Source organism: Aplidium turbinatum, chromosome 7, assembly GCF_918807975.1.
Source record: "Aplidium turbinatum chromosome 7, kaAplTurb1.1, whole genome shotgun sequence".
Lineage (NCBI taxonomy): Eukaryota > Metazoa > Chordata > Ascidiacea > Aplousobranchia > Polyclinidae > Aplidium > Aplidium turbinatum.
In genome coordinates, this window is record NC_137478.1 from 30,571,033 (window position 1) to 30,583,071 (window position 12,039).

Below are 12,039 nucleotides of genomic sequence, written 5' to 3' on the forward strand. Positions count from 1 at the left end.
GTCTTTCTGTAAACGAAAAGACCGTGGCTACTAACATGAAATAATTGCGCTTAGAATTATGTTATAAACACGTTCAAATCAAAGCAATCTATAGAACGTTAAACAAATCGACAAGAAGAAGTTCTTTTATTTTGCAAATCGATGTTACGTCAGAAGAACCGAATTATTTAACATTTTATCAAAAAATGTGCTTTGTTGATCAATAATTAAAAAAGAATAATGAAATAGCTATATAACACTCACCGAAATTTTGTCGGGCGATCCTTATAACTATTAAATAAATTCTCGACAGAACTGGTACGTTCATGCACCGTACTGTAGTTAACGAATGTTACATTAAAATTATGAAGTTAGCTACAAACAGACGTCATTTATAGTACGAAAAGAGAAATGATTCGGATGATAACATCATGCAGAAAAACGTACAAGCTGCCTTTGCCGGCGCAAACTTCTAACTACGTTGATTCAACGTCACGAAATACAGAGTCGACACAATGTAACATTTTGCTGAAGCTGAAGGACAAATAAACGACTAAACGAAGCGGCGTTCACAATGTAACACAATTGGCATTACGTAGCTGCTTTAACATCAAAACAAACCAGTCAGTTGAGGTCAGTTGCCTAAACACTCTGTTTGTGGCACAAATTATCCACAGGGGTTTTCAATCAGTGGGGACATTCTCTTTAAACGCTCGAAACAAAGGAAATAATTTGTTTTTATTGCTTAGACATCGACTTACGATTTTGAATCTGGAAAACAATGATGTAATAAGGGTGCGAACAGTGAACATAACACATATTGTTGAAAAATGCCAATTTTAAATTACGTAATTACTTGCCCTTTCTTTTATTTTGAAAGTGCTTTATATACCTCCGCACAAACAAGTTTTACACACATTTTTTTATTTTAATCACTGCACGCTTTAAAAAATGGCATCAGGCTCAGGAAAGGCTTCGCGTTCAGCAATTTGGAAGTATTTTGAATCAGTAGAAAATGAAAATGCGTCTGTTGTGCAGTGCACAGTATGTAAAATTAAAGTTAAGCGTGGGAATAACACTATGAACATGTTTTCCCACTTGAAAAACAAGCACCCAACACAGTACTCTGAAGTGTGTGAAGTATCTGCTAGCGCAAAAGCAACCAGTACGACAGCTGCAGTCAACGATCAACGAACACTAGATTCGCATTTCTTTAAGGCACAAGTGTATGCCTCTACTAGCCGTCAGCACAAGGCAATTACAGATGCAGTGACAAGATTTGTGTGCAAAGACGGTTTACCGATATACACCGTGGAAAAGACTGGGTTCGTAAATCTTATGAAAGTGGTGGATGCACGGTATCAATTACCAAGCAGAAAAACATTTTCTACGAAACACATACCTGACTTGTACGCAGATGAAGTAGCAAAGTTGAGCACAGAGGTGACTAAAGTTCAGCATAATGACTCATTTTATTTCTCTGCTACTACGGACATGTGGTCTAGTGTTACCACTGATCCTTACATGGGGTTCACCATACATTACATTGATTTGGACTGGCACCTTAAGTCAAAGTGTCTGCAGTGTCTATATGTTCCCGAAGACCATACTGGCAAAAATATTGCAGGTGCAATACAAACCACGCTTTCTAACTGGAACTTGAATGAAGAAAGAATGACTGGTATGACAGCTAATAATGGCTCAAATATTGTGAAGGCGTGTGAGCAACAAAATATTACCAGAATGCATTGTTTTGGACATAGGCTTCACTTAGCCATCAATCACTCGCTCCAGGACTCCAGAGTGGAACGAGTACTGGGAAAATGTCGAAAAATCTGCAGCTATTTTAGCAACAGTTTTAAGCGAAAGAAAAAATTCACTGCTATTCAAAAAGAGCTAGGCTTGCCCGAAAAAAAACTGATCTCAGATTGCGTCACCAGATGGAGTTCAAAATTTGATATGGTCGAAAGAATTCGGGAACAGCAGTCAGCAATCAAGCGCATCATGTTGGATGACAGAACATCAAGTCATCTGGTCTTAACTTGGCAAGGATGTTCTTGATTCTGTCTGCAGTGCATTGTCACCACTCAGAAGCTTGACGGACCTATTGTCAGGTTGGTACTGCAAGCAGTCACGCAAGTTTGATGTTTTGAAACTTGAAAGTTTATGGCTGGTAATTTTTAATCTTGTCTAAACCAAATTCTTATTCCATTTCTCAATGAACGTCATTATGCTTCTATCGTTCTACTTTACTTCTATCATTCTATGTTGCAGGAGATCAAGAAGTCACCATTTCCTTGGTAGTTCCAGTGTTGATGCGATTAAAGCAAGAACTTCTGAAGATTCAAGAAGATGACACAGAACTTACGAAAGAGATGAAAACCATAATTGAAAAATATTTGTGGGACAAATATCAGCCAGAATCGCTGGACAATGCCCTCTCGGCAATGCTACATATTGCAACTATTGTTGACCCACCATTTAAGTGCAGCTATCTGGCCAAAATCCCTGCCTTTGAAATTGTTGCAGACTATGCTCGAAAAAATAAAATGATCTGGAACAATTGCAATGACATTATGCAAAGTGAGACTGAGAGGGAAGCTACTGCTCCTCCACCAGCCAAACAATCAAAATTTAATTGGTCATCTTTTTTTGATTCCAATGATTTGTCCCCTCCCACCAATCTTCCATCCACTGCACAACTTGACTACCAAGCACGATTAAAAAATGAGCTGACACTGTATGTGTCATCAAACACAGTTCATAAAGACAGTTGCCCGTTGAGGTGGTGGTCAGTGAAAGAAGGAAATTTTCCCTTCCTTGCACGGTTGGCAAGAAACATTTTGTGCTTACAAGCCACGAGCGTTGCCAGTGAGAGAATATTCTCACTGAGCGGCTCTGTCGCCACTAAAAGGCGTTGCCGTCTAAAACCTGAAAATGTTAATAAATTGACCTTTTTAGCCAAGAACCTTTAAAATGATTAATCTATACCTTTGCATTCTGCAAATTCAATATCTTGTTTTTCCATTGAAAGTTAATTGCTTTGATTGATTGATTAGCGTTTATTTTTGTTGCGAGTATAAATGCACACACTCATTAAGCAAAGTCAAATAATACAAACGATCACGTAGACTGTGTGGATACTGCAACGGGTGGCTTGTTTACTTTACGGAGAACGGAGGTGTTGGTTATTTTCTAGTTTTGTGTTTTCTTTTAGTTTATAGAAGTTGAGAGCCCCCTGTCGTATCTGTACATGCTTTTGTGATGATGTACCATAGTGTTTTACTAACAATTAATACAAGTTTCTCTGCTGTTCATTGTTCTCTGCTGATCATGACTCTGCAGATTTGAAAGTCCGGTTAATAAATCTGACTCAGATCACCCCCACTCAGCTTATATAACCTTGTAGCGTGTCTTATACCTGTCAAAACCGAACAGGTTACTTTTTTTCAGCTTGGAAACTCTTTTATTCTTTAGAATAAAAATATCTAAAAGTATCGAAATATCGAGTATTTTTTCAAATATCGTATCGTTTTATTTTTTTCAATATCGCCCAACACTATATAGGCATTTTTTCTTTTTCTCTTCCAAAGCAAAAGACGAGAAGAGTGCCTATATAAGTTCTAAATTCAACGTGTATGTTCAAGTGATTCTGTGTCGCGTAGGATACGTATCGGGCTGGTGCTCCAGAGGGAATGAGTTCGATACTTCGCGGAAGCATTTTTTTTTTAATTTTTATTTAAATTTTGACCCGAAGTGACTCAATCGTTAGGCTTCTGCATTTTTGTGGTCAATTTTTAATTTGAGTAGCCTACAGCCTAATTTTTTATATCTTTTCAAATATGAGTAATAAAGTTAGAGTTTTTTAATTTTCTTGCATTAAAGAATTTCTCTGGGTAATTTTCCGTTCATCATAAGAGGATGTGACCATGTTTGCCGAACGACGCAAAACTGTAATGACGAACAGAAAATTATTACAAACAGAAAATTACCCAGAGAAGTTCTCAAATTCCAGAAAATTAAAAACTCTTAACTTTATTACTTAATTTCATTTTTTAATTTTCTTGAATTTAAGAATTTCTCTGGATAATTTTCCGTTCGTCATAAGAGGATATGACCGTGTTTGCCGAATGACGCAAAAATGTAATGCGTCGTTCGGCAAACACGGTCAGAATATACGCACTCTTCTCGTCTGTTCGGCAAACACGGAACTTATATACGCACTCTTCTCGTCTTTTGCTTTGAAAGAGAAAAAGAAAAAAATGCCTATATCAAGCCTTAAAGCAGCCGGCGGCCATGGCCGCTAAGTAATGTTTGAATGACCGCCGGTGTTACCTTTTCAGTCGGCCAAGTTTGGCCGCCGGTTTCTTCTAGCCAATTATTTAATTTCGCAACAGAATGAACGTGGATTAACTGTCGAAAATATGTAGTATCAAAGAGTGACGCAGAATTAGGTTAGCGCGTCATAATCACCACTGTTGTATTGTGCGGGAACATTTGCTATTGTATATATGGAATATATCCAGTTGCGATCATCAGCTGTAACCGCGCATTCGCAAATGCGTGAGCGCATTAAGCCAACGCGCGACTCGCATTCACATCCATTGTGCGCGAATGCTCAAGTAATAGCGTTAATTACCGTGACGTGAAACTACAAGTCGCAGGTTTGCGATTTCTTTGCATGATTATAGAGCAGTACTAGACGAATATAATTGAACAAAAACAAGACGAATTTTCCGCTTACTAAATGACCTAGATCTAGAGTAAAGTTTTTAAAAAAACCTTCCCGCATTTGCCTGTTTGACCAAGTCTTGTTTGTAATTCCCGACGTGTATTTTAACAAAGTGTTAATACAAAGTGCTAATTTACATAGGCTGGCAAATTGTCGTTTTTAAATCGATGCAATGTTGGCGGACATTGAATCCTTGAAACAAGGAGAACTAGACTAGTTGACATCCGAGGGGAAAACACGTGTTTTCATAGTTCAGAAATGTTTCCGCTACGAGTTAGTGACTTCACACCTTCAATATTGTGATATCATAACGGTACAATTGGTCAGATTTTATGAAAGGCGGTATTCGGTAATGCAGTTGAAACAATTTACTGAGCAGCTGAAACAATTTAGTGTCGTTAGGTGGTCCCGCAATACCGGATTAATCCCGATAAAGCAGTTATAGCGTGGTACAAGTCAACGATTCTATTGTAGAACGTCGCCCAGACTGCAACAACGCTAAGTGATCATTTTAGCATTGTAGCAAGTTTAATTCTATTTACTTGTGCTATTGTTATTTGTATTTTGGCCTCCAAGCGTGCAGATTTGGCCGCCGAGAAGAAGCTCTCGGTAGGCCACGATGGCTGCCAAAAAAAATTACGAGTTTTAATGCCTGCTATATAGTGACGTTATGACCGGTCAAATAGTGTTTCGGATTCAAAGACCGGCGCCGGTCAAATAGCCACTGCCAAGCTTTTAAAAGTTTGTCAATTGCTGGCATTCAGGCATATTAATTTATTCTGCTGACAGGACGCCACTGTTTCGCCATTAAGGTCTCCTCAGTGCAATAAACCGTACACTAGTTAGGAACGCGTTATTACTACATAAGTAATGCAGCATAGTGATTTTCCCATTTATGGTATGCAAGGAACCACATTTGAGAACTTGCACCCATCTTGCCAAAGTTCTCAAATTACCGAACCGGTGAGCCATGCTCAATGCAACAGCAAGATGTCTCCTAGCAAAGTGCTCAATAGGCGAACCAAGAGCATTACATAACTGCACAGTGCACAAGGGACTCCACTGTTTCTACCTTAAGGTCTCCTCAGTGCAGTAAATCGCACACTAAACAGGATATACTGCTATCTTTTCTAGTGCATGTGAATGAAAATAATCTAGTTAACAACATAGAAAGACAATGAATAAGTGGATTGGTAAAGTTGCTTTAGTAACTGGAGCATCTTCAGGCATTGGTCAAGCAATTGCTCATAAGTTGACTGAAAATGGCATGAAAGTTGTTGGGTGTGCTCGAAATTTAGAAAAACTAAATGAGATTGCATCAAATGCAAATAAAGTTGGAAAAGGAGAAATGTTTCCGTACAAATGTGATCTAAAAAAAGAAGATGATATTCTTGGAATGTTTAAATTCATCAAAGAAAATTTTGGAACCATTCATGTTTGCATCAACAATGCTGGATTAGCACATATATCTCCTCTTTTAAGTGGAAAAACTTCGGTAAGCAGTGATTGTTGAAAGATAGTTTTGGTACATAAGTTAACTTTTTAATTAAACTGTAATAAACAAACAAAGCAAGCTACACCATTGCATTCAATGTCATCATCATGAAGTCCCTTCCTGGTATTGAGGGTTGGATATAGTGCCACATTGTTTTCGACTAGATGAGTTGTTCGTAGTGCACTTTCATAACTTAATTTTGTCCATTTAGTGACGTTTGTTGTCCAAATCATTCTTGGTCTGCCTTTGTTTCTTTTACCGTTTATCTTCCCTTCTATTAATGATCTTTGTAATGAGTTTTACCATATTGTGAAAATTATTTCGATATACTTCAATTTTCTTCTTTTGACTATTTATAAGAGAACTTTAAGAGAGCACTCAATATCATAGTAGATTAAAGCAACAAAAGTGAGTGGTTTTGGGTGTCTCTAGGTAAGCATGTGAAATACGATGCTAATTTATGCTGCATTAGATCTAGACAGCACTGGATTAAAATTGGACTAACACTATATCATACTGTATATATAATGAAAGAAAGGTTGTAGTTTATCTGAAGAATGGCTCCTACAAGTTTGTAGCGTCACTCTAACTTTGCTTCCCAAAGGTAAGAAAAGTAACATTATTATTTTTTTATTGAACCTAATTATATTTTGTTCTGCTTCAGGATTGGAAAGATATATTTGAAGTTAATGTATTTGCTTTGAGCATTGGAACACGTGAAGCGGTAGCTCTGATGCGATCCAGTGGTATTGATGATGGACACATAATCAACATTAACAGTATTTCAGGACATAAAGTATTTGTTAAATCTGTCATGTATTGTGCATCAAAGTATGCTGTGACAGCTCTTACTGAAGGGTTACGTCTGGAATTGCATGAATTAAAATCACATATTCGAACAACTTCCATATCGCCCGGTTTTGTTGAGACTGATTTTGCATTCAGGTGTGTGCTACAGTACAGTATGTGCATTGTGCCATATATATGTATTGTATATATAATATCTGTTTCAAAGTTGTTCTTGAATAATCCTAAGCTGTAATTTTATTTGTAAAATTTCATAATGTTACTTTCTTTGGAAAAATAGGCTCAACTTTTTTTCTGATTCAATATATTGAACTGATGGCATATAGACTACTCATTCTAAGTTCCAACCAAAAGTGGAATTCTAATCCACAGTTTCACATTACTACATAAAAGGAATAAGCTGTAATCAGTAAATTGATGTGTTTTAAAACTGGATTAATAGCATATTCATGAATCAGCTCTCACTCTCATGTATTATCTATGGATTTATCATTGATGCTTTTATGTTCCAGAAAGTACGAAGGTGACCCACAGGCAGCTGTTGAGGAATATGCGAGAATAAAATGTCTTCAGTCTGAGGATGTGGTTGATGCTGTAGTCTATGCGATGTCAGCACCTGCTCATGTAGATGTCAATGAGATTATGGTTAAGCCTGTTGAGCAATAGATTCCACACATATCATGCCACTATGTTACGTGATCATGAGCAAAGTTCAAATAATTTTTTAATCATGCAGTGTTGTAAATTGTGCTATGTCTAAGACTAATGATTTAATCAAACTTTTCATTCCATTTAATTTACATGTAGGCTATTTGACTCTATGCATAGCATAGCGTGTTACACCGCGGTTTAAAACTTTTGGTGTGACCTGTATTTACGATTTGTGTAGTCTGCATGCAATCTGTTGACTGTAGGTTACTTTGCGTTATTAGCCCACTTTTTGCCTGCAATTTTTTATTTCAGTCTGATCTTGTTATTAATAAATGTCAATATAAACATTTTTTCAATCAAATGGGACCAGCAGTGGCAGAGTAGTTAGCGCGTTGGGCTCGCAGTCGAGAGCCTGCGTGTTCGACTCCAGCCACCCGTACCTACTGTTGTTTTTTTGGGCAAGAAACTTTACGATAATTGCCTCTACCCAGTGATCGATTTCAAGTAATGGGTAGTACCAAATTTAAATCATAAGTAGAGTAGACAACCGGAAACAGACATTGCAGTCGGCTGCAGCGTGGGTCAAGTGTACGTCGGAAGGCGTACCGCCGTACACCGATGCATAGCGCTCAGGTCCGCTTTCCCGCAATGCAGGATAAAGATATAACAAACAAATGGGACCATTTGCTCATTTGAAGCTATCTGAATTAAGCTCGAGCTGGTGTGATTAAGCAATTTAGACTCTATTGTAGGCTACAGTATATACCAGACAGAAAAATCCGCCATTTTTACATTGATTCAACGTCTGCAGACCTTCAATCTAATCAATGTAAAAATGGCAGATGTCATTGAAATCTTATTCAAATATAATTCATTTGTGGACACAGAAGTCTGTCCTTTTAACTATGCAAAACAAAGCTTATCAACTTGAGGTAAAGGTCAACACGAAAATCCAACCCTGCAACGTCGCAACCAAACAAAGTGGGCGTTACAGGCTTTTCGTAACTTGTTTGACATGACCAACTTGGCTTTGCGATTAATATCTCATTTTGGTGAGTACGTAATTAATTTTATGTTATAAAGTTTTAAAAACCAAATTTGTTTTCATGTTGCAATTTGGTTTCGTATTATTGGTTACTTGAAAAAAATATGGAATACGTGGAACATATACAATGTTTTTGACTAACGAAGCCAACTTACAATACTGAAGTGCAAAATGAGCGAGCTTGCATACAAAGTGCTTGGTCAAGAAAAACAGCCTTTTGCTCGATTTTCTTCACTTCTAGTTTATAGCGATTACCACTGCCGTGTGTGTACGATTACCACTGCCTGCCGATTATCTCTGTGTAGACAGATTTCACCGTGTTCTTAAATTTTGTAATTTCTCAACCCTACAACAATTTGCGAGTTAAATTTAAAACTACTAATTTCAACCTCAACACATCTAGTTAGCCTAATTGTCTGTGATTAAAATCATTTTTGTTATTTAGAAAACCGCTCATTGTCATTTTCCTGAAGTAAAAGAAATTTGGAACTTTTGCGTGTGGTGCAGCAGAGAGTGACAGTCAGCGCGTAATTTCAATCCGTAAGCAAAGCGGGTGTCCAAGTCCACCAAGCGCGCTAACTTACAGGCCCTGTGTCAAGAGTCTCTACACTACAGGTATGCGAAACTACCAGGAATAACCAATCAAGGCTTTGTCAGTCCAAAGATAAACATTCAATACCAAACCATTCAAGTTTATGTCATAAACCTATTATCGCAAGGAATGTTGCAAGTTTTCTTTCAACTATCGTTAAAGCATTCCAGTGACAAAAAGGAAACCCAAACATATGCTTAGACTACATGGCAGGAAAAATCTGAAACAGTGCCTATCTACAGCATTGATTTTAGAAGTAGCATAGGCTATTGACTCATTAACTACCGATATGAAATAATTTGTGGAGGGACCACAGAACTACCAAAAGCTTTTATGTCACAAGTAGGCTATATCATAAACTTCATAATTGATACTATGTTGTCTAGACCGTCTATAAAAAAGCCTATAAGCTACTAAAAGAAGCACCTTTGTGTATGAGTAGGCTAGGCATTAAAAAAATCCAAGGAAATTAGCAAAAAACTGTTAGACTACCGTACGATAGGCCTACCTACGTAACGTACCCAGAGATGTAGGGGAAGGGCGGGACCTACGAGCCGATTTTTACAAAATCTCATATATTTTTTGTTTAGTGTCTAAGATTCGTCTCAAAGTTTGCGTATATCTTCCTACCTACAGTCTCCATACTTTCATGGATTTTAAGCATGTTCCGGTGGAAGCGAAAGTCCCTAGAGCGAAAAATGTAGCGTCCTCCAAAGTGGGTTCATACGACCCGCAAATGAGGGTCCTACGACCATATGTGGAGAGTCTTCTAAGCCGATTGAAAAAAAAACAGGCAGTATTTTCGATTTTCCATCTATTTGACAGTTTCATGTTGTGCTGATGATGATGGCGTATGAGCGATCTTTCCAGGTTAGATTGGAGGGCAGGAAATCTTCAGGGGGGGAAGAACAATCTTCGGGGGGGAAGAACAAGCACCTTCTCGTGGTCCCTCCCGTCAGTACCATATCTTTAAGAAAAAAGATATGCGAAGCGAAGCTTGTCACACTCGAGCAAACCAGGCCCAGGTTCAGCGCAGGGTGGATAGGGAAACGCCCTTCTCAGGGCGCGGCAGCTCCTCTGTCGAAAAGTACCGACGACCCACCGTATACTGCAGCTGAACACCGAGGGCATTACGGCCAGCAAGCTCAGCATCATCATGTTGTGCTGTTGTCATGCTACTACAAGAAATGTCAAATGGGAAACACTAAATGTATGCGCTCATCGGAAAATCTCTCTGTTAAGAACACAGATGATTTTACTATCAGCACAAAATAGTCCGTGCGCAAAGTTTAATTCGGAATCAGCAAATTGGACAAACCAGACTGTATTTCATCACCACAAACTTGTTTATTCAAAATTGTACACAGAGAAGTCAACAGGTATCAATTAATCTCTTTGGATTGTGTTGTTGACCCAAAACAAAATGGTTTGCAGGTCGCTCCAACAGGGAGGTTCACAGGTCACGCACCACATGACTGGTATTTTTTTTTGCTCCCAGCCTAAAACCTGAACTTCTAGTCTCACTCAACATAGCTAAAAACAATGCTAGTTTGTCGTACATTAATCACTTGTCACTGAAAGCCAAGACATCACTCAAGTTAAAAAACTAGAAAACATGTTGTAGCCTACGACCTCAAAAAATTACAAAATTATATCAAAATCAGCAATAAGGTCTCCTGTACACAAATCATCTCAAAAAATGACGTTACTTCCTAGGAAAACCTAACGAAGCGTGTCAAAGCCAACAATATCCACATTTGGCACTAAAGATTTGTATAAAAAAAATTAAGGGGAGTGGTTTGCAGGTCACCCCTGTTCACAGGTCTCGCTCTTTCCCTATGTATACGCCGCAAACTTACGTCGTAGACTTTTCGTTTACGCTAACGCTTGCGACCACATTCTTTTGGATAGTTTGCGCTTGAGGCTACGCCGTAAAGTTTTCGCGTTTTTTTGCGTCAACGTCAACGCATAGCGCATAGCGTCAACGCATACTTTTTAATGTATTTTTTTCGCTACAACACGCCAATACCTTCCAGCGCTGCAGTTGAAAGAATGTTTTCAATGGGCAAAGACATAGGCTACTGGAACCAAAACACAGCAAAATGGCAGATGAACACTTTCAGATGCTTGTGTTTCTTCGTGGAAATTCAAAATAAAACTTGTTTGTTTCGAGTGGTTTATACCGTGTGAATGTTCGGCACCTAGCAAACAAAATGAGTTTACGCTAGTGTATGCGCTGACGCCGCCAACTTTTTTTATAAGTTACGTTGACGCATACGCCGTATGGTTTTTCGAACGTTTGCGTTTACGCTGACGGCGTCAATATTTTTTGTATGCGCGTACAGCACTGACCGTACCCTATAAAAAAAACAAGACTAAAGACGCCACAAAGATGTTTAAGTTCTCAATTATTGGATGGACCATTTAATTCTCAACAGAAGTTGACAAAATGTAATTTTTTTTTTTTTTTTTTGTAAATTAATTATGTAAATTCTTATCAAGCAAAAATTGTCAATAGCCTACCGGTATTAGGGTACAGACAAATCGTAGCCTACAGCCTGCGTTACGCTAGAGAGAGATACATCCTCATCCATTCCAAAATCCAGTGACACTTTTAGGTTGAAAAAAGACACAACAGTCCCCAATTTCACACCTACACAATAAATTTGCAGGTGTGCCTTAAAAATGCATCAAAAACTGATGTGACACTGGAGACTTCAGCGATGCAATGGGCCTTT

General features: G+C 38.2%; 3 protein-coding genes across 3 annotated transcripts; all 3 read left to right on the forward strand.

Moving 5' to 3' along the window:
- Positions 1–930: 930 nt before the first annotated feature.
- On the forward strand, positions 931–2,384 carry LOC145773928 (E3 SUMO-protein ligase ZBED1-like). Its single transcript, XM_082585053.1, has 2 exons — positions 931–2,093; positions 2,254–2,384. The coding sequence occupies exon 1, from the start codon at positions 931–933 to the stop codon at positions 2,038–2,040; it is 1,110 nt and encodes a 369-aa protein (XP_082441179.1). The 3' UTR covers positions 2,041–2,093; positions 2,254–2,384.
- LOC145773929 (E3 SUMO-protein ligase ZBED1-like) lies at positions 2,146–2,954 on the forward strand. Its single transcript, XM_082585054.1, has 2 exons — positions 2,146–2,152; positions 2,254–2,954. The coding sequence occupies exons 1-2, from the start codon at positions 2,146–2,148 to the stop codon at positions 2,952–2,954; spliced, it is 708 nt and encodes a 235-aa protein (XP_082441180.1).
- A 2,905-nt stretch (positions 2,955–5,859) lies between these two features.
- Positions 5,860–9,200, forward strand: LOC145774294 (dehydrogenase/reductase SDR family member 11-like). The gene is made up of 3 exons (XM_082585497.1): positions 5,860–6,206; positions 6,871–7,151; positions 7,526–9,200. Exons 1-3 carry the CDS (start codon positions 5,889–5,891, stop codon positions 7,677–7,679), a joined length of 753 nt encoding a protein of 250 aa, XP_082441623.1. The 5' UTR covers positions 5,860–5,888; the 3' UTR covers positions 7,680–9,200.
- Positions 9,201–12,039: the final 2,839 nt, after the last annotated feature.

Bases quoted from the DNA above. Each gene is read 5' to 3' on its own strand.
- LOC145773928 (XM_082585053.1), top strand. From the start codon at position 931: ATGGCATCAGGCTCAGGAAAGGCTTCGCGTTCAGCAATTTGGAAGTAT.
- LOC145774294 (XM_082585497.1), top strand. From the start codon at position 5,889: ATGAATAAGTGGATTGGTAAAGTTGCTTTAGTAACTGGAGCATCTTCA. The intron at 6,207-6,870 runs GTAAGCAGTGAT...GTTCTGCTTCAG, and splicing joins TTTTAAGTGGAAAAACTTCG to GATTGGAAAGATATATTTGA. The intron at 7,152-7,525 runs GTGTGTGCTACA...TTTATGTTCCAG, and splicing joins GAGACTGATTTTGCATTCAG to AAAGTACGAAGGTGACCCAC.